The sequence below is a fragment of the Oryctolagus cuniculus genome, chromosome 12 (assembly GCF_051225735.1).
Source record: "Oryctolagus cuniculus isolate XC-2025 breed Fujian yellow rabbit chromosome 12, ASM5122573v1, whole genome shotgun sequence".
Classification (NCBI taxonomy): Eukaryota; Metazoa; Chordata; class Mammalia; order Lagomorpha; family Leporidae; genus Oryctolagus; species Oryctolagus cuniculus.
In genome coordinates this window covers 88,696,455-88,718,358 of record NC_142878.1, presented here as the reverse complement: position 1 = coordinate 88,718,358, position 21,904 = coordinate 88,696,455, and the positions used below count along the sequence as shown (strand labels likewise).

The 21,904-nt window shown below is 48.5% G+C and overlaps 2 protein-coding genes across 7 annotated transcripts in view; one reads left to right on the top strand and one right to left on the bottom strand.

Annotated features, from left to right (window-relative positions):
- Positions 1–12,466, top strand: part of INTS14 (integrator complex subunit 14) — a 29,281-nt gene extending 16,815 nt beyond the window's left edge. For all 6 annotated transcript variants that reach the window (XM_008268878.5, XM_002717934.6, XM_089310599.1 and 3 more), the window contains 4 exons: positions 243–376; positions 6,499–6,617; positions 9,921–9,986; positions 11,648–12,466. In XM_008268878.5, coding sequence (XP_008267100.1) covers positions 243–376; positions 6,499–6,617; positions 9,921–9,986; positions 11,648–11,899 — 571 coding nt within the window. In that variant the 3' untranslated portion in view covers positions 11,900–12,466. The remainder of the gene's footprint in view (positions 1–242; positions 377–6,498; positions 6,618–9,920; positions 9,987–11,647) is intronic.
- Positions 12,467–12,832: 366 nt separating this feature from the next.
- The window catches only part of HACD3 (3-hydroxyacyl-CoA dehydratase 3), a 48,030-nt gene continuing 38,958 nt past the window's right edge, over positions 12,833–21,904 (bottom strand). The window contains exons 8-11 of the mRNA XM_002717945.6: positions 20,179–20,291; positions 17,856–17,962; positions 17,287–17,418; positions 12,833–14,469 (exon numbers count right to left, since the gene is read on the bottom strand). Of these exons, the coding sequence (XP_002717991.1) occupies positions 14,393–14,469; positions 17,287–17,418; positions 17,856–17,962; positions 20,179–20,291 (429 nt within the window). The 3' untranslated portion in view covers positions 12,833–14,392. The remainder of the gene's footprint in view (positions 14,470–17,286; positions 17,419–17,855; positions 17,963–20,178; positions 20,292–21,904) is intronic.

Below are 21,904 nucleotides of genomic sequence, written 5' to 3'. Positions count from 1 at the left end.
TTGTGCTTGGTTTCCCTTTGACATCTTTATATACATAATTTTGCCTGAATAATAATAAATATCCAAGAGGGATGGAAATGGTCGGGGACAACAGTATGTGTTTTGAGATTGAATGTTTGGCCTTGGTCAATGTAATGTGCCTGATTACAGAGTTGAAGCTCGAAAGAACACGGGTTAGACTTACTTAACCTGACAGTCCCAGGCTTGATATTCTTCTGATCTTCCATCTTCTCTCCATCTAGTCCTGAATGGCATGGAATGCTCTACTCCCAAGCTGACAGCAAGAAGAAATCAAACCTCATGATGTCTCTTTTTGAGCCTGGCCCAGAGCCTCTCCCATGGCTAGGGAAAATGGCACAGTTGGGTCCTATTTCAGGTACAACCAAGATCAGATTTTGCTTATCTTAACTCTGTCTTCTCTCTGCTGTTCTGAGTGTGCCTGGCAGTTGGCAGGGAGCATGCGCTCCTTCATTGGTATGCTGTGGGTTTTGATGCATGGAGAACTCTGAGAGAGTGTGATGTCTGATCCACATTGACTGCTCCTGGGAAGCCAACATTTAGGTTGCTCTGAGTAAATATAAACTCTCTAAGTGCTTAAAGTAAGAATCTACTCTCCTTGAACATTTTTCTTAGTGTACTAGTTTCAATCCAAGTAACCGCCAGTCACTCCTAGATTATTTAATCTCCACTGCTTCTTGAAGCTGTTTTCCTTTAGCTTTCCCTTGCTCCTATACTTGACTTTTTCTTTGGCAGCTTCTTTGTCTTACCTTCTTGTGTTTTTCCCTCTTGCCTCAGTTTCTAAGACACTGTTCTTTGCTTTCTCCTCTTGGGTTCTCACTCTCTCGGTTATTTCTCAGCTGTAATGCTTTGAGACTCCCCAAATCTGTGCATCCCACCTGAGCTCTCCCTGGAATTTGCATATCATATTTCCAGCTCCCATTGGGCCTCTTCCCACCTGCATGTTGCGCTAGTCTCAGGTTCAGCATGGTTTTAACAGACACCATTGTCTCTCACCATTTTCTCCTTAAGCTGCTTCTGATTTTCCTCCTCCTCTGATTGAGGGTCCCTTGTACCTCTTAACTCCTCAGGCTCCAACTGTAGAGTCATCCTTGACTCCTTGGAGCTCATTTCAATTTCAGGGACATCTACCAAACAACCTATTCCATGGCAGGCCTCATGGATAAAAAGTTAGCAGGAGTTACTCAAAGTATAGTGGGAAGTGGAATAATAAACACGGCCTGGCACGCAGGCGAGGTCGGCCTGGCGGAGGTAGTGATTGCTCTGTCCGGAGGCCTCAGTAAGATCCTCACGGCGGAAAGGCGCTAGCCAGCTTGTGAAGGGCTGAGGCATTTGCTGAGCGAGAGGGGGAAGCAAGGGCACCCCGGGCAAATGGGACGCCTTTAGAAAGGAAAGGAGTGGTGCGCAAACGAGAGTGCTCGTGGGAGGGGCGGCAGTGAAGTGGAGGTGGGCAGGCCATGTTGAAATAGGGCGACCCAAGACTTTTTTTTGTAATTACTTAATTAATTAATTTGTTTGACAGACAGAGCTCCTGTCCACCAGCCCTCCTGAGGGAGTGTGAAAGCACTGACGCACAGTAGACACGTGGCAGTAGATACTGCTGGTTTTGTTAGGCTTTTCAAAGCAGACATGAAAATAGTACTATTTATACCAGTCCCTCCTGTGCCAAATTTTGTTCCTAGAGACACTCACTTTTTTTTTTTAACAAGTCAGCCTGCCCTGTCTTTTATTTATTTATTTATTTATTTGACAGGTAGATTTATAGACAGTGAGAGAGACAGAGAGAAAGATCTTCCTTCCGTTGGTTCACTCCCCAAATGGCCGCTTAAATCCAATGTAAGCCAGGAGCCAGGTGCTTCTTCCTGGTCTCCCATGCGGGTGCAGGGCCATCCTCCACTGCCCTCCCAGGCAATAGCAGAGAGCTGAACTGGAAGAGGAGCAACCGGGACAGAATCCGGTACCTATATGGGATGCTGGCGCCGCAAGCAGAGAATTAGCCAAGTGAGCCACAGTGCCGGCCAGAGACACTCACTTTTTTTTTTTTTTTTTTTTTTTTTGACTATCTAGATAGAGTTATAGACAGTGAGAGAGAGACAGAGAGAAAGGTCTTCCTTCCGCTGGTTCACTCCCCAAATGGCTGCTACGGCCGGCGCTGCACCAATCCAAAGCCAGGAACCAGGTGCTTCTTTCTGGTTTCCCATGTGGGTACAGGGGCCCAAGCACTTGGCCATCCTCCACTGCCTTCCTGGGCCACAGCAGAGACCTGGACTGGAAGAGGAGCAACTAGAACCAGAACCCAGCGCCCATATGGGATGCCGGCACCGCAGGCGGAGGATTAACCAAGTGAGCCACGGCGCCGGCCCAAGACACTCACTTTTAACACTTGTTTCTTTTGGTATTTATCTACATTTCTAAATAATGTAAGTGTATAGCTATTTCTTGGTCATAGTTTTCCTATTTAGATGTCATTTTTTTTAAGATTTATTTATTTATTTGAAAGTCAGAGTTACACAGAGAGAGGACAGGAAGAGAAAGAGAGAGAGAAGTCTTCCATCCACTGGTTCACTTCCCAGATGGCCGCAACAGGTAGAGCTGCACCAATCTGAAGCCAGGAACCAGGAGCTTCCTCCAGGTCTTCCCAAGTGGGTCCAGGGGCCCAAGGACTTAGGCCATCTTCTACTGCTTTCCCAGGCCATAGCAGAGAGCTGGATTGGAAGTGGAACAGCCGGGACTTGGACTGGCATCCATATGGGATACCGGCTCTGCAGGCAGCGGCTTTACCAGCTACACCACAGTGCCGGCCCCAGATGTCACTTTTGACATTTCAAGTGTAACTCAACTCTTTAGCTCTCTTACCACCACCATCTCCCACCACCTACCCAGGAGGCATATTTTACCTTCCCCTGACATCCCAAAATGGTTATAATATTCTTTTTTGTTAAATCAGGATTCAATCCTTGTTAGAGGATTTAAATGTTATTTATACTTGAGCCAAGTGGTTTACCAAATTGTTTCCTTTGATTTGCAACTTTTTGTCCCCCAGCCCAGTCCTAATCACTGTTTTGTTTTATTTTGGTTTTTTTTTCCTTTGCTTGCTTTCTAAATACCTGTCACTTAACCCTCCCTAAGTGAAATATATTCCTTGGTATTTGGCAGTTTCTGTTTCTGTCTTAGTCATCCCCATCCTCCTGTCTCATAAATGGACCGGGTGTTCTCTGGGCCAGCTGTGAGATGTCATCCTGCTTCTGTCCTTCACAGTTCTCTGTGGGTCTCCTGTTGCAGGACTCCCAAAAAAAGGGTACATGGAATGAAATGTATAGAAATTGTGCCTATTCGGGAATGTCATTTCATCCTTCATACTCGCTTGGTGAGCATGGTTCGATATTGAATTCTAGACTGCAGTCATTTCCCTCAGAGTTTTGAAGTATTGCTCTGTTGTCTCTTCTGGCTTCCTGTGCTGCTGCTGAGGGTCTGGTGCCATACAGACTCCCGGCCATTGGCCTTGACCTCTGATATTCCAGATTTCCAGAATGATGCAATTGTTGCTCTCATTGATTTTGCTGGACACTCACTGGGCCCTCTCTAATTTCCAGTTCATAGTCATAAGTACTGGGCATATGTGCTATGTATTTGATTTTCTTCTCTATATATTCTCTGTTCTCCCATTCTGGAACGTTGAGTTGCTGTTGTTGGGGTGTGTGTGTGTGTGTGTGTATAGTTTTCTGTCTTTTCCTGCCCGTTTCCCCATTTTTTTTTTTCATTTTCTTCTTCCTTCTACAAGGAATCTTTATCTTGCAACATTTTTATTTCTACTATCATATTTCCTATTTCTAAGAGCCTCTTCTTGTTCTTTTTTCATAAATGCAATGTTTCCTGTTGCTAAGGCAGTTGCAATGTATAGGTTCCAAACAATTGAAAACTGTACAAAATAGGTGACGATTGGATGTTGAAATATTTGGTGCTGATAATCATGTAGGATGAAAGGGTCTAAAGAAAACTGTTTTCTAAAACAACTTGGGACAACTTCATGGAAGACACAGGCTAGGATCTGGACCTTGCACTGTAGCTAGGTAAGTTTGAGTAGCTGAGGAACAGCTGTGTTCAGCGCTGGGAAGAGTTCTGGCTTTGCAACTAGACCCTGCTAAGTCACTGTGAAACCTTGTGTAAGTCCAGCCTCTCCGTAATATCTACCCTATAGGGTTGCTTTAAGGAAAGAGGATGTATAGAGACTCTGACATACAGTTGGAACTTAATAAATATTCTTTATTCAGTGAGTTCCTTGAGGCAAGATAAATACATCTCAGCACAATTCCTAGCACAGTGCTTACTACATGGTGAAGCCTTATTATAGATACTGAATGAATAAATGAGTGTGTGAACACATGAATGAAGAAGGGAGGGCAGTCCAGGCAGGAAAATAACAGAAATAATGTGAGTATGCTGTGTGAGAGAGGACTGGAGGAGCTCAGCCGACTCAGTGTTCGTCTCTAGACAGCTGTTAATGGAAGCACTTCTGGAGAGTTGTGCCAGTATTTTTGTGAGTCTGGAAGGTAGGGCACATTGTAGAGGTAGAGAACACCCAACTCAGAAAAACTGGCCTAATTCTAGTTTTAACATGAACGTAGGCGAGGGACTTAGGCTCCCTGAAACTGTAGGAAAGGGATTCCTCCTGTCTACCTCAGAAGGTGGTAATAAGAAGGATAAGACGAGCCATTAGATATAAGTGTGCTTTGTAGGTCAGTGGTAGTGTTTCATTGACCCAGCAAGCAGGCGCAAAGTCCCTATTCATCCATATTGCTAGAAAGCCACACTGGCTTTAAGTCTTTGGAACCAATGAACTCATAAGCCATAAGGGAGTGTATGCTTCACAAATAAAAGTACCTCTTCCCATGCCCTTTTCCTTAATTTGGCCATATATATAATTTTCCCTTTTAATTATCTTTCTTTTTTTTTTTTTTTTTTTTTTTTTTTAAGATTTTATTTGTTTGAAAGGCAGAGTGAGAAAAGAGAAAGATCTTGCATTTCCTAGTTCACTCCCCAGGGCTGAGGCAGGCCAAAGCCAGGAGCTGGGAATTCCATCTAGTTTTCCCATATGAGTGCAGGGGCCCAAGACCTTGAACCATCACCTACTGCTTTCCCAGGCACATTAACAGGGAACCGGAATGGAAGCAGAGCAGCCTGGACTCAAACTGGTATTCCACTATGGGATGCCAGCACTGCAAGTGGTGGTTTAACCCACTGCGCCACAATGCCAGCCCTGGCTTTTAATTTTCTTTAATGCTTTAACCTGTCTGATCTAATGCCACTGGCCATGAGGCTATTTAAATTGAATAAAAATTAAATAAGATTTAAAATTCAGTTCCTCAGTTAGCACTGGCCACATGTCAAGTGCTCAGGAACTAGTGGCTGCCATACTAGGCGGCACAGGTGTGGATATTCCATCATGGTAGAAGGCTCACACCTGGGATAGACTGTTTTTTTTTGTTTGTTTTTGTTTTTTTTGTTTTGTTTTTTTTTTTTTTTTTTTTTTTTTTTTGGACAGGCAGAGTGGATAGTGAGAGAGAGAGACAGAGAGAAAGGTCTTCCTTTGCCGTTGGTTCACCCTCCAATGGCCGCCACGGCTGGCGCACTGTAGCCAGCGCACCACGCTGATCCGAAGCCAGGAGCCAGGTGCTTCTCCTGGTCTCCCATGGGGTGCAGGGCCCAAGCACTTGGGCCATCCTCCACTGCCTTCCCGGGCCACAGCAGAGAGCTGGCCTGGAAGAGGGGCAACAGGGACAGAATCCGGCGCCCCGACCGGGAGTAGAACCCGGTGTGCCGGCGCCGCCAGGTGGAGGATTAGCCTAGTGAGCCGTGGCGCCGGCCAGACTGTGTATATTTTTTAATTTTTTTTTTTTAAGATTTATTTATTTACTTGAAAGAGTTAGTAGAGAGAGAGAGATTTTCCACCAACTGGTTCACTCTCCAGATGGTCATAATGGCCAGAGCTAGGCCGATCCGAGGCCAGAAGCCAGGAGTTTCTTCCAGGTCTCTCACATGGGTGCAGGGGCCCAAGCATTTAGGCCATCTTCCACTGCATCCCCAGGCCATAGCAGAGAGCTGGATTGGAAGAGGGGCAGCCAGGACAGGAACCGGTGCCCATATGGGATGCTGGCGCCACAGGCAGAGGCTTAGTGTACTACACTATAGCACCAGCCCATGCTTTTTAATTATGCATTTTAATATTGTGTGTACTCATTTAATTTGCTCTGACTATAAAGTAGGTAAGTGAAGCTTGTTTAATAACATTAAGATACTTTCCAGTTAGGAAGGCCTCAGAGATTGAGAACAGGTTCCCCAACCTGACTGAAGGTAATGAGTTTTCTTAATTAATGAAGAAATAAGTCATAAAAGATTGAGTGATTCAAAGAGCTGCCAGCCTAACTGAAAACGTAATTATATTTTGCTAAGTGTCATTTAAAGCCTACGTTTTTCTTTAAGATGCTAAAGAAAACCCTTATGGCGATGATGACAATAAGAGCCCATTCCCTCTGCAACCCAAAAACAAACGCAGCTATGCCCAGAACGTGACTGTCTGGATCAAACCCAGCGGCCTGCAGGTAACCATACTCATACAATGCTTTCCACTGGGGACAGGAGGAGGCTCTGGGGCAAGCAGGCGGGCAGACATCTGATCTGATTTTCCTTTCCTTTGAAACTTAGTAATTCATTTATATATAGTGTCTGTCATTACTTCCAAGAAGGATTTGAGATGGCCTTCAACAAATCACACATAGAGCAAATCACTGTTGACAAACTTAAGAGCAATAAAAAACCTGGAGAAAGAAGAGACCGTTGTGCCAGGAACCCAAGGCAAAATGATAATTGTATTTGAGCAGTTTGACTCTGACCTTCCTGCTACCAAGGTCAAAAAAGAAACAGAACTATTGGCAGTTCTTGTCTGACAAGAGGAAGTCTGTCGGTTCTGCTAGAGCAGCACGTTTTCCTGGGACTGAATCGTGATGTAGTATTCTTCACATGATGACCTTGAATAGCAGGGATTATCTTTAACAACAGTTTTGTAAAATGATGTAATCTTCCAGGTGGCTATTCCTTCCATCCATAGAGTAGAACCCAAGCCACAGCACCACTTTGGAATCCCACAGAAACACTCATGGGAAGGAAGGAAAATACTGCTCCCCAGGAGTGCTGCCTTCCAGCAAAGGACTCAGGGACATCTCCCCTCCGTGGACACCAAGTCTCATTCACACCTGTTCTTTTTTTTTTTTTTTTTTTTTTTTTTGACAGGCCGAGTGGACAGTGAGAGAGAGAGACAGAGAGAAGGGTCTTCCTTTTGCCGTTAGTTCACCCTCCAATGGCCGCCGCGGCCGGCGCACCGCGCTGATCCGATGGCAGGAGCCAGGAGCCAGGTGCTTTTCCTGGTCTCCCATGGGGTGCAGGGCCCAAGCACCTGGGCCATCCTCCACTGCACTCCCTGGCCACAGCAGAGGGCTGGCCTGGAAGAGGGGCAACCGGGACAGAATCCGGCGCCCCAACCGGGACTAGAACCCGGTGTGCCAGCGCCGCTAGGCGGAGGATTAGCCTAGTGAGCCGCGGCGCCGGCCCTCACACCTGTTCTTAAAAATTCACTTTTTGACTCTCTGTTTTCTCCTTTGAGCACCTTTTTCTGCATTTGTTCCTCCAGTAGTCCAATGTAAGCCAAATGAGAAGAGGAGCCGGGTCACCTGACAACCAGAGTAGCTTCTGATGACAGGACAGACCCCTTTCCACAGAGGCGGAGCCACATCTGGCCATGCACCCAGGGGACAGGAAAATCAGAGCCTTTCTCTTTCCTACCATCACTTCTCCAGCATAAAGATAATTAAAACCACTTCTACCACAGTTATAGATGCATTTTGTTTAAATTTTGTTTTGGTCCTAGGTATACATTTCTGTTGTGGCAAGACATACATAAAATGTGCCATTCTAAAGTATATGATTCAGTGACATTTAATACATTTCACAGTGTTCTGCCACCATCAGCACCGTCTAGTTCCAGAATATTTTAATCACTCCAAAAGGAAACTAATGTTAAACAAATTACTCCACATTGAAAGTTACAGAGAGGCAAAGAGAGAGAGAGAGAGGTCTTCCATTTGTTGGCTCACTCCCAAAATGGCTGCAGTGGCTGGAGCTGCACCCATCCGAAGCCAGGGGCTTCTTCCGGATCTCTCACATGGGTGTAGGGGCCCAAGGACTTGGCCATCTTACACTTCTTTCCAGACTGTAAGAGAGTTGGATCAGAAGTGGAGCAGCCAGGTCTTGAACCGGCGCACTGCAGGCTGCGGCTTTACCCACTAAACCACAGCACAGGCCCCTTGGGTTTTTAGAACTAAAGTATTTCAGCCATTCTAGTGAGTGTGGAGAGTCACTTATTTGTATTTCTCTAATGACTAGTGTTGTTGTACATCTTTTCATATGCTTATTGGCCATTTGTTTATCTTCTTTAACAGAGTATCTAGTTAAATCCTTTGTTCATTTTTTAAATTGGATTGCTTGTCTTTTTATTGCTGAGTTATTTATATAGTCTAGCTGGTAGACCCATAGCAGATACATGGTTTGTAAATATTTTCTCCCATGTTAGGAGCTGTTTTCCACAACTTGATAATGTCCTTCAATACACGAAAGATTTTACTTTTGATTCAAATGTCTGTACTTTTTGGTGTCATAACTAAGAGATAATAGCCAAATCCAAGGACATGAAGATATACTCATGTATATCTTTGTAGTTTACATAAGCTTTGTAGTTTGCATATATTTTGGCTCTTACATTTAGGTCTCTGACCTACTTTAAGTTCATTTATATATAGTGTGTGTGTGGGTAAGTGTTCAGCTTTTTTTTTTTTAACTTTTTTTTTAAAGATTTATTTATTTATTTGAAAGGCAGAGACACAGAGGGAGAGAGAGAGAGATCTTCCATCACTGGCTCACCCCCCAAATGAACCCAGTGGCTGGAGCTAGGCCTGGCTGAAGCCAGGAGCCAGGTGCTTCTTCCAGGTTTCCAATGTGGGTGCAAGGGTCCAGGCACTTGGGCCATCTTCAGCTGCTTTCCCAGGTGCATTAGCTGGGAGCTGGACTGGAAGTGGAGCAGCTGGGACTCGAACCAGCTCCCATATGGGATGGCAGTGCTGCAGATGGAGACTTAACATTTTTTTTTTCAAGATTTTTTTCTTTTAATTTATTTGAAAGACAGAGAGAGAGGTAGAGACAGAGAGAGAGGTCTTCCATCTGCTGGTTCACTCCCCAGATGGACACGAGGAACTGAGCCAATCCAAAGCCAGGAGCCAGGAGCAGCTTCTGCATCTCCCATGTAGGTACAAGGGCCCAAGCATGTGGGCCATCTTCTGCTTTTCCAGACCATAGCAGAAAGCTAGATTGGAAGTGGAGCAGCCAGGACTAAACTGGTGCCCATTATGGGATGCTGGCACTGCAGGCTGGGGCTTTATCCCACTGCACAGAGTGCTGGCCCCAGAGGTTTAACCTTCTACACCACAGTGCTGACCCCGTGTGCTCATCTTCTGGTGCCAGCACCAATTGTTGAGGAGACTGTCCTTCACCATTGAATGATCTTGGCCTCCCTGTTAACAAATCCAGTGGCTAAGATGTCAGGTTTACTGTGTGTATTTTTTGTAATACAAGTTAATTTATTTGCATCACCAAGAGATGTATTTTGTTATCATGAATGCTTTTGAAGGAGGGCTTTACTAATGTGAGCAGAGTGCTGACATCAACTCAGAAGGCATCCTCAGGTTGACACAGTGGTTGTCTTCATTTTTGTTTCTTTAAACATTTAGAATCATTCTCTTGTGTACTTTCCCTTTTTGCCACAGAATTCTAATGTTAACTCTTTTTGCTCATCACAGACAGATGTACAGAAGATTTTAAGAAATGCAAGGAAACTACCTGAAAAAACACAGACATTCTATAAGGTGAGATTGTCAGAATAGCAGTGGAAGAAGGTGTGCCCAAAATTAATGCTCCCGGTAGTGAGTGTGAGGGCACAGCATGAGCAGGGATTAGAAATGTGTGACTTGGGCCTGTTTTGTTAGCAGTAAAGGCAGTGGAAACGATAGGTCCAACCCTGCCCTATAGTCCAAGCACTGATAGTGTTTGAGGGCCGGCTGTGTACATGGTGCTGCTGCGAAGGGCTGAGGGGAAGCAGCTGAAAACCCTAAATTCCTCCCCACTGCTAAGTGGTGGAGTGGTGGGTCAGTCCGAGCCACACACTGGTGTGGGGAACCTCATGGGCTGGGGAGCTTCCCAAAGCATTCTCACTGCAGACAAGCTGCTTCGAGAAGGACTTCTCAGAGTACACATCTATGAATTGCAAAGATGGCTCCCCAGAACCGTGCCAAGTCAGTTCTGAACCCCTGGCAAAGCCGATCAAGTTACACATGAGGGCTCCCTCCTTGTTTCTCCCACGTTTCTGGTGTTTGGCTGGAATTAAATTAAGTGTGGTGAAAGGTGAGCTGTGTTGTGTCCTAGTTTGCTAATCAAGATGTGGCACACGCAGGCAGCCCCAGGCTAGCGTCTTCCCAGAGAACACACAGTACTACTTGGGATGTTATCGCATTACCGTATTGCTGCTGTCTTCAAAGCTAATTATGAAGCAAGCTGGTGAAATCGAGCAAAGGCAGCTTTAATCAGAGTTCAAACCAGTTGCTCAGCCAGCCAAGCCCCTCCCTAGCTGAAGCCCGTAATCTACACAGGCACTTCCTGACCACTCTGGCCACTGTCGCAGTCCCAGTCCCAGTCCCTGCAGACTCCACACACGGCTGGCAGCTCCCTGTTTAGTGTGGCACGCTTGTGTGACTGCTTTGGCCTTCTCAGCTTCTGTCTGATGACAGCAGAGATGTAGTCAGAGAGCCTATTCCTCTTTTCTGCTTTGCTGAGATCTTACATAGCAGAGCTCAGGGAGGCCCTCTGGCAAGTGACCTCCTCAGCCCCCGCGGTGAGCAAGGAATGGTTCTCAGCACGGACAAGAGCTTGGTGGGCACTGTGTATTTCTTTGCTCCCATCTACTCCCCCACCTTTTGTGGTGGCCTGCCTTCCTGTTTGTCTCCAGGGCCTCCTCGGAACATGTTCATTCAGGGAGTCAGGCCCCAGCAGAGGGGCACTGGGAGAGTTAGGGCACGCCCTTTCCAAGTCTAAATGACAGAGGAAAGGTGACCCTCCTTGTAGTTGACAAGTGAATGAAATGATGTATGCAACGTACTCACCATGTTTGGCACAGATGTTCGCTAAGATGGCAGCAGCCTATTTCAGTCAGCTGTCCTCCTCAGCAGCAGCTGGCCACCTCGCCTTTCTGGCATCTCCACCTTGGGGATGGGCATTGGCATGGCAGTCAAGATTCCACCTGAGAGGCCCACATTCCCTATCACAGTGCCGGAGGCAGGGGCGATGGTTTAAGTAGTTTGGGTCCCTGCCACCCACGTGGGTCAGCAGATGGGAGCTCTGTCTCTCAAGTGAACAAAGAAATTAAAACGCCTCAATATTGTTCTCACAGAAAATGTTCCCTATAAAGTTTAGGGCGAAGGGGAACTTAGTGTGATGAGAACACATGGCAGAGCACTGGGGTTTCCCGTTTCAGGAGCTGAACCGTTTACGGAAGGCCGCCCTGGCCTTTGGTTTCCTGGACCTGCTCAAGGGGGTGGCCGACATGCTGGAGCGGGAGTGCACACTGCTGCCTGACACGGCCCACCCTGACGCTGCTTTCCAGCTCACCCACGCCGCCCAGCAGCTCAAGCTGGCCAGCACAGGCACCTCCGAGTATGCTGCCTACGACCACAACATCACACCTCTGCACACAGACTTCTCTGGGAGCAGCGCCGAGCGACTGTGAAGCTGACTTTTGGAGCCTCCTTCACTGCAATTGAAAACGAGGGTAAAGACCTTTCCAGCGCGGGCCCTGCTGGTGCAGCCACCCAGAGGGCCCCGAGGGCTCCCTCAGAACTGCTACTTGCTGCTCTGAACAACCCTGTGAGAAGGCCCCGAGGCCGGCCAGTTTCCAGGGCCTGTAATCTGTAAGCCCAAAGGACAGCTGCCGCTCGTGTGATGGGCGCATCTCATGAGAAGCTTGAAAGATTGGGTGGTGAGCACAGGGCTCCCTGCCTGCCCAGGAAACCTCAGCGGCCTGGGCTCCCTGCTCCCTGGAAGCGTGCTCTTCCCTCCAGCTCTGTAGCTCAGCGTCAGGACACTGCCAAGCTCTGTCCTCGGGACGAGCAGTCCACGCTGTCTCAACACCACTACGTGTCGAACTTCTTAGAACTTGGGAAACTGGAAACCTTTAGGCACTTCTGGTATGTTTGAGTTCCAGACTTTTAAACAGCAACCACAAATATAAATGATCCCCATTTCAATTTTTTTAATGAAAATACTCAATTTTCTATAAAATGGTTTCACTGTAAAACTAATGGTCCTTTGCTTTTTGGTCTGTCCTATCCCTTGAATGATTGCAGCTTCCTGAGAGGTAGTGATTCATCAGTCAGCTCACTCATTAGGCCTTGCTGTCTACGCCAGCTTCTGGCCAACAGATTTCCAAAGTGCAGCTGGGGTTCCAGTCCATCCGCTGGCTTCGTGACCGTGGCCAAGTCATCTGATTTCTCAAGGCTCTGTTTCCTCCAGCGTGCTGTGACCTTCCTAGGGCTCAACTCCTTCAGGCTCCAACCCATTTGTTGTTTAACACACGGAACTGCTACAAAACACTGCTTGAACAAAGAACTCTATCACCTACACTTTGAACCCATTGGATGAAATGATCCTTAAGCACACACTATTAGGATTTTGATTGTAAATGTTTTAATAGAAATACACAATCTTCCACTTTCTCAGACAGCAGTAAAGGGGCTTGAAATAATCACTAAGAATCAGGATTCTGCCACAGGATGCAGCAGCACCTGCTGTGATGTCACACACAGTCAGTCAGCATCAGAAGGCGGTACAGACGAGCGTTGACAGAAACCACACACGCGCAGAACACCCTTCAGTGCAATGGCTTTTTCAAAATCAGTTCATCAGACACGTTAGGTCAGCCAAGTTTCCAACTTCTCAGTGAAACGGCACTAATTCATCCCCTGAGTTTCTCTTCCCCCAGGAACAGTGGGGAGCTGTTATGCCTGCAATCCTTCTATACAGGTGCTACTTCTAACTTGGCTTGGAATGTCTTAGAGGAAACTGATTTTTATTTTTTCACAATGGCCAGCCCTAATATTTTTGTTCCCCTTCTGGTAGCTTTCCTGCCAGGAATCCTTGTTAAAGGATTAGCTGGTAGCAGCCAGTCCCTGCTCCATTTGCAGTGTTCTACTCCAGACAGGTTTTTTTAAAAAAAAGCTAATGACAGCAGAATAAAAGGCGGTTTTGAGGTTCAAAAATGTAGTCTCACCATTCACTCGGACAAACACACCAGTAAACGGACTCAGCGAGTGTGGGAAGACGGCCTTTGTTCAGGCTGTGCATGGCTCTGTGCGCGGTTCTGTAGGTGTCTGAACCACTCTAGTGTTGCCACTTGGCCCCGACTGCGTGGCCAGCAGCTCACTGCCAATCTGACCCACACGCTGGTCTCCTCCTGATCCCTGTAGCCATTTAAGTTTGGAACGCTTATAATCTCACTGATTTTCACAGTCCTTTAGTGTTGAAAATGGTTCTGATTTAGCTAGGAATAAAATGATCATGGCGTTCCAAGGTTCTGACTGGATCTTCTCAACTCATTCTGTGCTTCTCCAGTGCCCACAGTGGCAAGCACTGTGCTAACTAACAGATGTTGTTAGGCCAAAAGATGCCAGGTGCAAAAGACATGTTCGCCAGCCCCTCTCGGACTCAGAACTGTTTTATCAGTGACTAATACGATGTTCAAAAAGTCAGCATCACCCCACCGAACAAGCAGCCCCTCAGGTACAGGGTCCTGCTGGGCCCTGTCTCAGTCCCTCTTGGCAGCCTTCCTTCGATTCCGCAATACAGCCTTGCTTTTGTTTACCAGAACAAATCCCACTGTGAGAGTGGCCCGCATCTTGTAGCAAACCGCACTGACACAGCCTCGCTAGCGTGGCAGCGGGGGTGGGGGTGGGGGTGGGGGTGGGGCTGAGCCTCCTGCTCTCACTGAACACACAAGAATGACCCTGTCGTCAGATGTCAGGAATCCATGTCATGCAGGTACTACACTAAGATAATACAGGAAGTTCAGGACTGTTACTGGGGGAAAGGAAGAAAGCCTCACTGAGAACTGAATCATTTAACTTTAAAAAAAAAAAAAAAAAACTTTTACATCAGTACAAGAAGGTAAAACTGTAAGAACACAGATCCGGCTCAAACTGGTAAGAAGCCATCTACAGCTCTCTTTTTAGTGGACCTTTTTCTTTTTTTGCCCATAGCGCCGCCTGCGCTGCTTATAAAGGTGACGGAAGTTTATGTATAACCCTGAAAAAGAAAAGAAGCCAATTAGAAAGGAGAGTGTTTGAATCTTTGTCTGAAGGTCTCCAGTCTGATTCAGCTCCCACAGCGCCTCGCTGATTGCGACTACTCAGGAAGTCCGCCTGGAACAAATGATTAACCATGCACAATGGACACCCAGTTCTTCACTGAACCGGCAACCTGATTTGGTCCTGTGTTACAAAATCTTCAAAGACTGACCCATACACAAGCTGGCTGCTTAGGAGTCTCACGACTGTGAGTGTGCATTCAGGATTTACTTCATCCTGAAAAATAACCCCCACATACTCGGTACAAGCAAATGCAATATGAGCATAAAACCTGGCAGGTCAGAGTATGCGGCAGTAAAAATAACCCAAAGATCCAAGAGCGAGCAGGCACCACGACAGCTCTGAACTCCTTCAGGGAGACGCGGTACTGTCTCTCTCAGAATCCTTCTTCTTCTTCACTTTCATCACGCCCAGTTCATGAGGCCACGCTAATACAACACTGGATTTATATGGCTTTTAGTGAGTGCATTTTCCAAAGCCAAGCCTACTCTCTCCAAGAGACAAACATTTCAACATTTTTGGCCAGAAATATTTTTTTTTTTTTGACAGGCAGAGTGGACAGTGAGAGAGAGAGAGAGAGAGAAAGGTCTTCCTTTGCCGTTCGTTCACCCTCCAATGGCCGCTGCGGCCGGCGCACTGCGCTGATCCGATGGCAGGAGCCAGGTACTTATCCTGGTCTCCCATGGGGTGCAGGGCCCAAGTACCTGGGCCATCCTCCACTGCACTCCCGGGCCACAGCAGCAAGCTGGCCTGGAAGAGGGGCAACCGGGACAGAATCCGGCGCCCCGACTGGGACTAGAACCCGGTGTGCCGGCGCCGCAAGGCGGAGGATTAGCCTAGTGAGCCGCGGCACCGGCTTGGCCAGAAATATTTCTGATATGGATTATATACTTTGCTGAAAGTAAGAAATGGAATAAAAGTGAGCCTTTCACAAATGACCTAGACCCCTATAAATCTACTGTTTAACTGCCCAGCTGCCATGTGCTGCCCCGAGGAACTCCTCGAGGGTGTAGGTCTCTTCGACCCTGCACTAAGTGAGCAAGCCCACTGGGCTTTCCGGCTTCGCAGGCTTACTGCCTGAGCGCGTCTCTCTGGCCTGGGAAGCCAGCCTCGAAAATAACTGCCAGGGGCCGGTGGCAGGGCACAGCAGGAACAGCCTCCACCTGCAACACCAGCATCCCAAAAGATGCCAGTTCAAGTCCCAGGCTGCCCCACTTCCAGTCCAGCTCCCTGCTAATGCACCTGCGAAGGCAGCGGATGATGGCCCAAGTACTTGGGTCCCTGCACCCATGTGGGAGACCTGAATGGAGTTCCAGGCTTCTTACTTCAGCCTGGCCCAGCCCCGGCCATTGCAGCCATTTGGGGAGTGAACCAGCGGACGGATCTGTCTCTGTCTTTCTCCCTGTGTGTCTCCTCTCCGTAACTCGGCCTTTCAAATAAATAAATCTAAAATAAAATAATCTCCAATGACCACGGCCTCCTATTTCATATCCCTGTGCTGCCCCTCGCGGCTGGTCTGCATGGCACAGCACAGCTGAGATCCTGGTTCTCTGTTCACTTGCTCTGGAGGAAGCCAGGTCACGAGCAGCCACACAGGGAGGTACTGTGGCCAGAAACGCCAGCCTCCCAGCAACAGCCACAGGGGTGGGCTTGGAGCAGACCCTCCAACCCCAGGCGAGTCTACACAAACTACAGCCCTGCGGCCAGCTTGACAAACCTCAGGAGAGACCCTGAGCCAGAGCCACCCAGCTAGGCCATTCCCCGACCCTCAGAGACGAGGCGACGTGGGCAATGTCTTTTTAGCTGCTGAGTTTTGAGCTAACTTGTTACACAGCAATGGGCAACCAGCTGCTGCCATGGCCTTCTGTTACTAGGAGACCAGACAGCTATACTTGGGTCACTTCAGGTCTTCTGTGAAACAGAACAAGGAGAAATCTATAAATCAACAGTGAGGGGCAGACACTGTGGCACAGCAGGTAAAGCTGCTGCCTACAGTACCGGCATCCCATATGGGCGCCAGTTCAAGTCCTGGCTGCTCCACTTCCGATCCAGCTCTCTGCTATGGCCTGGGAAAGCAGTAGAAGATGGCCCAAGTGCTTGGGCCCCTGCACCCGCGTGGGAGGCCCAGAAGCTCCTGGCTCCTGACTGTGGATATGCGTAGCTCTGGCCGTTGCTACCAATTGGGGAGTGAACCAGCGGACGGAAGACCTCTCCTTCTCTGTGTAACGTTGACTTTCAAATAAATAAATAAATATTAAAAAAATTTTTTTCTCACTTGTAATGCTTTAGTTTTACATCCCCCCCCCCCCCCCCGCCCTTAATTTAGTTCTTATGAGTTAAGACAGGAGTTAGGACTTTATACCAACATGAACTGATAAGCAAACCGGTCTGACGTGAGCGGCTGGGCTCCTTCCCTGGGGAGTGGGCTCTAGGACAGCCGGGGGCTGCTCAGAGGCCTTTGCGCCCTTCCTCTTCCTGGCCACCCGCCATAGGGCCGCCTCCGTCAGCGGTGGAGGGATGACTGCGAGTGAAGCGCCTCGATGCTTCTCAACGAGAGCCAGCCCGCCCGTGACGTCCCCCATGACCGGGAGCACTGGGGAGGCCGCCCCACCCCACCCACCCTGTGCAGTGGGTCTATCACAGGCCGCCCCACTCCACCCAACAGCCCTGTGCCTGGAGATGAGGACTCTGAACCTCCCAGGCACTTAGCTCTGCCCCGGAACGCGGAGGGGAAGGTCTGTTAGAGAATACTTACCTAGAAATAGCATTATAAGATAAATCTGAAGAAAGAAGGAGAACCTGACTTTGATCTTCACGGGGTAAGGCAACGTGAAGCTGAACCTGCCCGTCTCGTTGAACACCGGAATGGACTGAATCACAGACACAGCTGGAAGCAAACACAGCGCCTCAGCCACAGGGCAGAGCGTGCAGCGGTGCCAGCCCAGCCCCCGCCCTCCTCCCGAGCGCGCGCGCCTCTCCCTTCCCCCAGCTTCCACACTGCCAACAGAGATGAAGGAGCAGCAGTCAGGACAGTGGGCCTCAGCTTCCCGCTCTGCGGAGCGCAGAGAAACCGCCGCCCGCCGCTCCCGAGGTGTCGTCAGCACGCGAGGCAGGCGGCGGAGAGAGCCTGCTTCCAGGGCAGCACGCGGCGCGGACCACGCAGCTTCCAGACCTCCCACAAGCAGCGGCTTCCCTGGACATTCCGGGCAGCGGGAGTATGACGGAAGGGAGCCACAAGGACGAACGCTGACTTCTCAGACGCAGGCTGGAGAGGGGAGGAAGGCTGGCCCTTAGTCCCCGGAAACCGGGAGTGGCAGCAAATACCTTCAGCCAGGCACCCCAGGGGATAGGTGGGAATCCACACGGTGTAGCGCAGCCACGTGAGCACCTTCCAATCCATGTCGAGGCAGGCCAGCATGTAGAAGGGGTACCTGCGAGAACAGCGGTCCCGGCTCAGAAGCCACCTCTGGTGCTGGGCGCGACCCCGAGCAGCACCGCGTGTGTGCGCGCTGATCGCTTCTGAACCAGCCGCCCACGCGTTCTCACAACAGCACGGCGAGTCCCAGCTACCCTCCCACAGACCCTCATCGTGCTACTCCTAAATCTTCACGGGATGTGACGGCTCCTTAAGGGCAGACAAAGTGTAAGTCTCCAAGGAACCCTGTTTGCTCAGATACGGGTGGGGAGCTCACAGCTTTGTGGTTTCGTTCCTAGTTCTGATCTCCAGAAGGATAAAGATGGCGGACAATGTCTCCAGGCGAATGAACTGTTATCAAAAGAACACCCAGCCCCTGGGATACAGACAAAACCACACTATTGAGAAACAGATGACACAGAGAAGAGCTCCGTCTCCCTCCAAAGAGGACAGGTTACCAGAGGGCCCTTGAATCTGCTCCATCTTTGTATTAGCAGTTCTGCAGAGTAGTCAGAGCTGCGAGACACGGCCCACGGCTACATCCCAACTGCAGGATGCTGCCGCCTGCTCTCCTTCTCCGCTATGAACGCTGCCCCAAGAACACCAAGACCGAGGACTGGCACTGTGGCATAGCAGGCAAAGCCGCTGCCTGCAGTGCCGGCATCCCATATGTGCGCCAGTTCAAAGCCTGGCTGCTCCACTTCTGATCCAGCTCTCTGCTACGGCCTGGGAAAGCAGTAGAAGATGGCCCAAGTCCTTGGGCCCAGCACCCACGTGGGAGACCCGTTAGAAGCTCTTGGCTCCTGGCACAGCTCCAGCCATTGTGGCCAACTGGAGAGTGAACCAGCGGATGGAAGACCCCTCTCTCCTTCTCTCTGCCTCTCCTTCTCCTTCTCTCTCTGTGTAACTCTTTCAAATAAATGAATTAAAAAAAAAAAAAAAAAAAAGAACACCAAGACCAGAGCTAAGGAGTCAGCATGGAAAACCCCTGCCTCACACTCGACTGGAAAGGGAACAAACATGGAACACGCACAGTGTGGTGCAGAAGAATGAAAGTAGTTGCACTTTACTTAGGCCGATTGTTAAATTGTTTTCTAAAGATTCATTCACTTATTTATTTGAAAGGCAAAGTTACAGAGAGCTCTACCATTCACTGCAATCCCCAAATGGCCACAATGGCCAGGGCTAAGTCGGCCCAAAGACAGGAGCTTCACACACCCTCATGTGGGTGCAGGGCCCAAGCACTCGGGCCATCCTCCACTGCCTTCCCGGGCAAATTAGCTGGCAGCTGGATCAGAAGTGGAGCAGCTGAGACTCAAAACAGTGCCCACGTGGGATGCTGGCGACACAGGCAGTAGCCTAACCTGGTGCACCACGTCACTGGCTCCTGGGTCCCTTTTTAAAAAGGCATTTCTTCTATTAACAACTGAGAAAGGAAAAATCAGGTAAGAGCCAATTTAAAACGTGGGTCATTTTCTAGAGGCTGGTCTCGGCTGGTTCCCTGCAGCCTGGACTGCTCCTTCCACGCCACAGCTTTTCAGTCCTCTCAAGGCCTCTCCCAGGTGGGTGAGTCTCAGGCCTTTCTAACAAGACAGCAGGGACCCAAGTCACACTAGGGCGGGCCTTCACCTCGCTGCTTCCCTCTTTCTGCTGCTAGTGCCCACCAGGCTGTATATGGTCCAGTGACTGCTTTTTGAAAAATCTGCCCTGGGGTAGGCACCACTGAGACACCTGCACCTCACGCTGGAGTGCCAGCCTTCACGTGCCGGCTCCGCTCCCAGATCCGCTGCTGATGGAACACTAGGAGGCAGCAGGTGAGAGCTCGGGGTCGGGTCCCTTCCACCCCTCCGGTAGACCTGGATGGAGTTACCAGCTTCTGCCTCTGGGCTGGCCCTGCCCTGGCTGCTGTGGGCATTTGGGCAGTGAACCAGAAGATGAGAGATGGCTGTCAGTCTGTCTATCTCTGTCAAGTAAACTGGATAAAAACAAGTTTAAAAATTTAAAATTAAAAAACCGAATCTGCCTCACCCTTGTAGAACACATAGACACATCTAGAATTCTCCATGTAGACATGATCTGAATCCAAACTCAATGACACTCTGGCTAAGACCCCAACTCCCTCATGAAGAGAGGTATTCCAGAGAGAGGGAGAAAGAGAGGGAGAGCGAGAGGGAGAGCGAGCGAGCGAGCACACGAGCAGCTCGCCAACGTGCCCCTGGCATGTCTACCCACCTGAAGATCTCTATTATGCTCCACAAATAAAACACAAAGAAAACCACAGCTTTGTTTTGCATTTCTTCCATGGTGCCAAAGATGATAAACAAAATGAAATTTCTTCCTAGAAGCTGTTAAAAAGATCAAAAAGAGAGGGGGGAAAAAAAGTTAATATAATTTTTTTTTACCTGAAACCTAACCCTACCAAATGCAAAGTAAATGGAAATCCTGAGCCTGACTGGGTTAATCCTGTTCCAGTTTCGGAACAAATTAAAGCGCCCAAGCCGGTCTTGCTGGACAGAGACACTTCTGTGCATGTGATATGTAACAGCTGTGAATACACGCACATTCAAACTGCCGAGACCAGCCTTCTAGAAAGCAGGACACGAACACGCGTGGCTGTCCCGCACGGGTCTCGTGGGAAGCAGCCCGCCCCTTTCCTTCATGGGCACGCGGTCCTCACCAGCAGTTTCACCTTCTGAAATCCCACTGTGTCCAGGTGCCACTGTCACTGCTGTACACGTCCCTCTCAGCAGAGCTGGGTTTTACTCTGTAGTCTCTGTGCTATCTTCGTACCATACCACGTTAACTTCCAAATGCTTGTCACATTTTGATTTCTTGTACAATAATCCCCCAACTAAGTCCTTCTTGAAAATAATATTCCTGAACCCTTGCTTTTTTTTTTTTTTAAAGATTTTATCTATTTTGAGAATTAGAGTTATAGACAGTGAGAGGGAGAGACAGAACAAAAGGTCTAAGGGAGACCTTGGGCCCCTGCACCCATGTGGGAGACCCGAAAGAAGCTCCTGGCTCCTGATTGGCGCAGCTCCTGCTATTGCAGCCATCTGGGGAGTGAACCAGTGGATGAAAGACCTCTCTGTCACTTTCTCTCTTTCTCTCCTTCTCTGCCTCTCTATAACTCTGCCTTTCAAATAAAATCTTTAAAAAAAAAAAAAAAAAAAGTTCTCCTTGTGCACTCAGGATGAGCTGAGCAGGGTATGATAATTCCCTTTCTTTGAGAATTAAACAGGCCTAAATAAAGCCCTAATGAGCCTGTGTATTTTTCTCACTTTGTAAATAAGTTTATCACACTGGGGGGGGGGGGGGGGACTGAGACTGATTCATCACATGGTAACTGCCCACTCCCCAGCCCCCGGCGACCACCACTCTGCTTTCTGTCTCTATGATTGTGATTAGTATGAATCACTCATTTAAGCGGAATCACACAGTCTTCGTCTTGCTGTGATGGGTCTACTTCACTTAGTGTGATTCATCAGTGTTACAGCACGCTAACAGCACTGGAATACTACCTTACCTACCATTCAAGACAAGTATGCCTGTGTATTTACTTTTTATGCTCTGTATTCCTTCCTGCATCTCAAACAGTTCATTAATTATCTCTTCAGCTGTGTCTAATCTACTACTAAACTATCCATTCAGTGTTAAAATTTGATGACTGTATCTGCCATTAACAGACATTCCACTCGCCTCCTTTTCAGAACTGATCATTATCTTTAGTTTCCTGATCAATCAAGCACTCGTTAAGCTTGACTATTTCCCACTCCACGGCAGATAATTCTAGTATCTGAACTCCTGTGGGGCTGTTTCTACAGTCTGCTGTTCCTGCTGGTTCTTGCCCACAAAGCCTTGCTCCTTTGGTTCACAATCCGACGACTCTCGTTGGAAACAGATCTGTGTGAATTTTGAGGCCTGGACAAGGTTGTTATTTCCAGAAGACATTCGT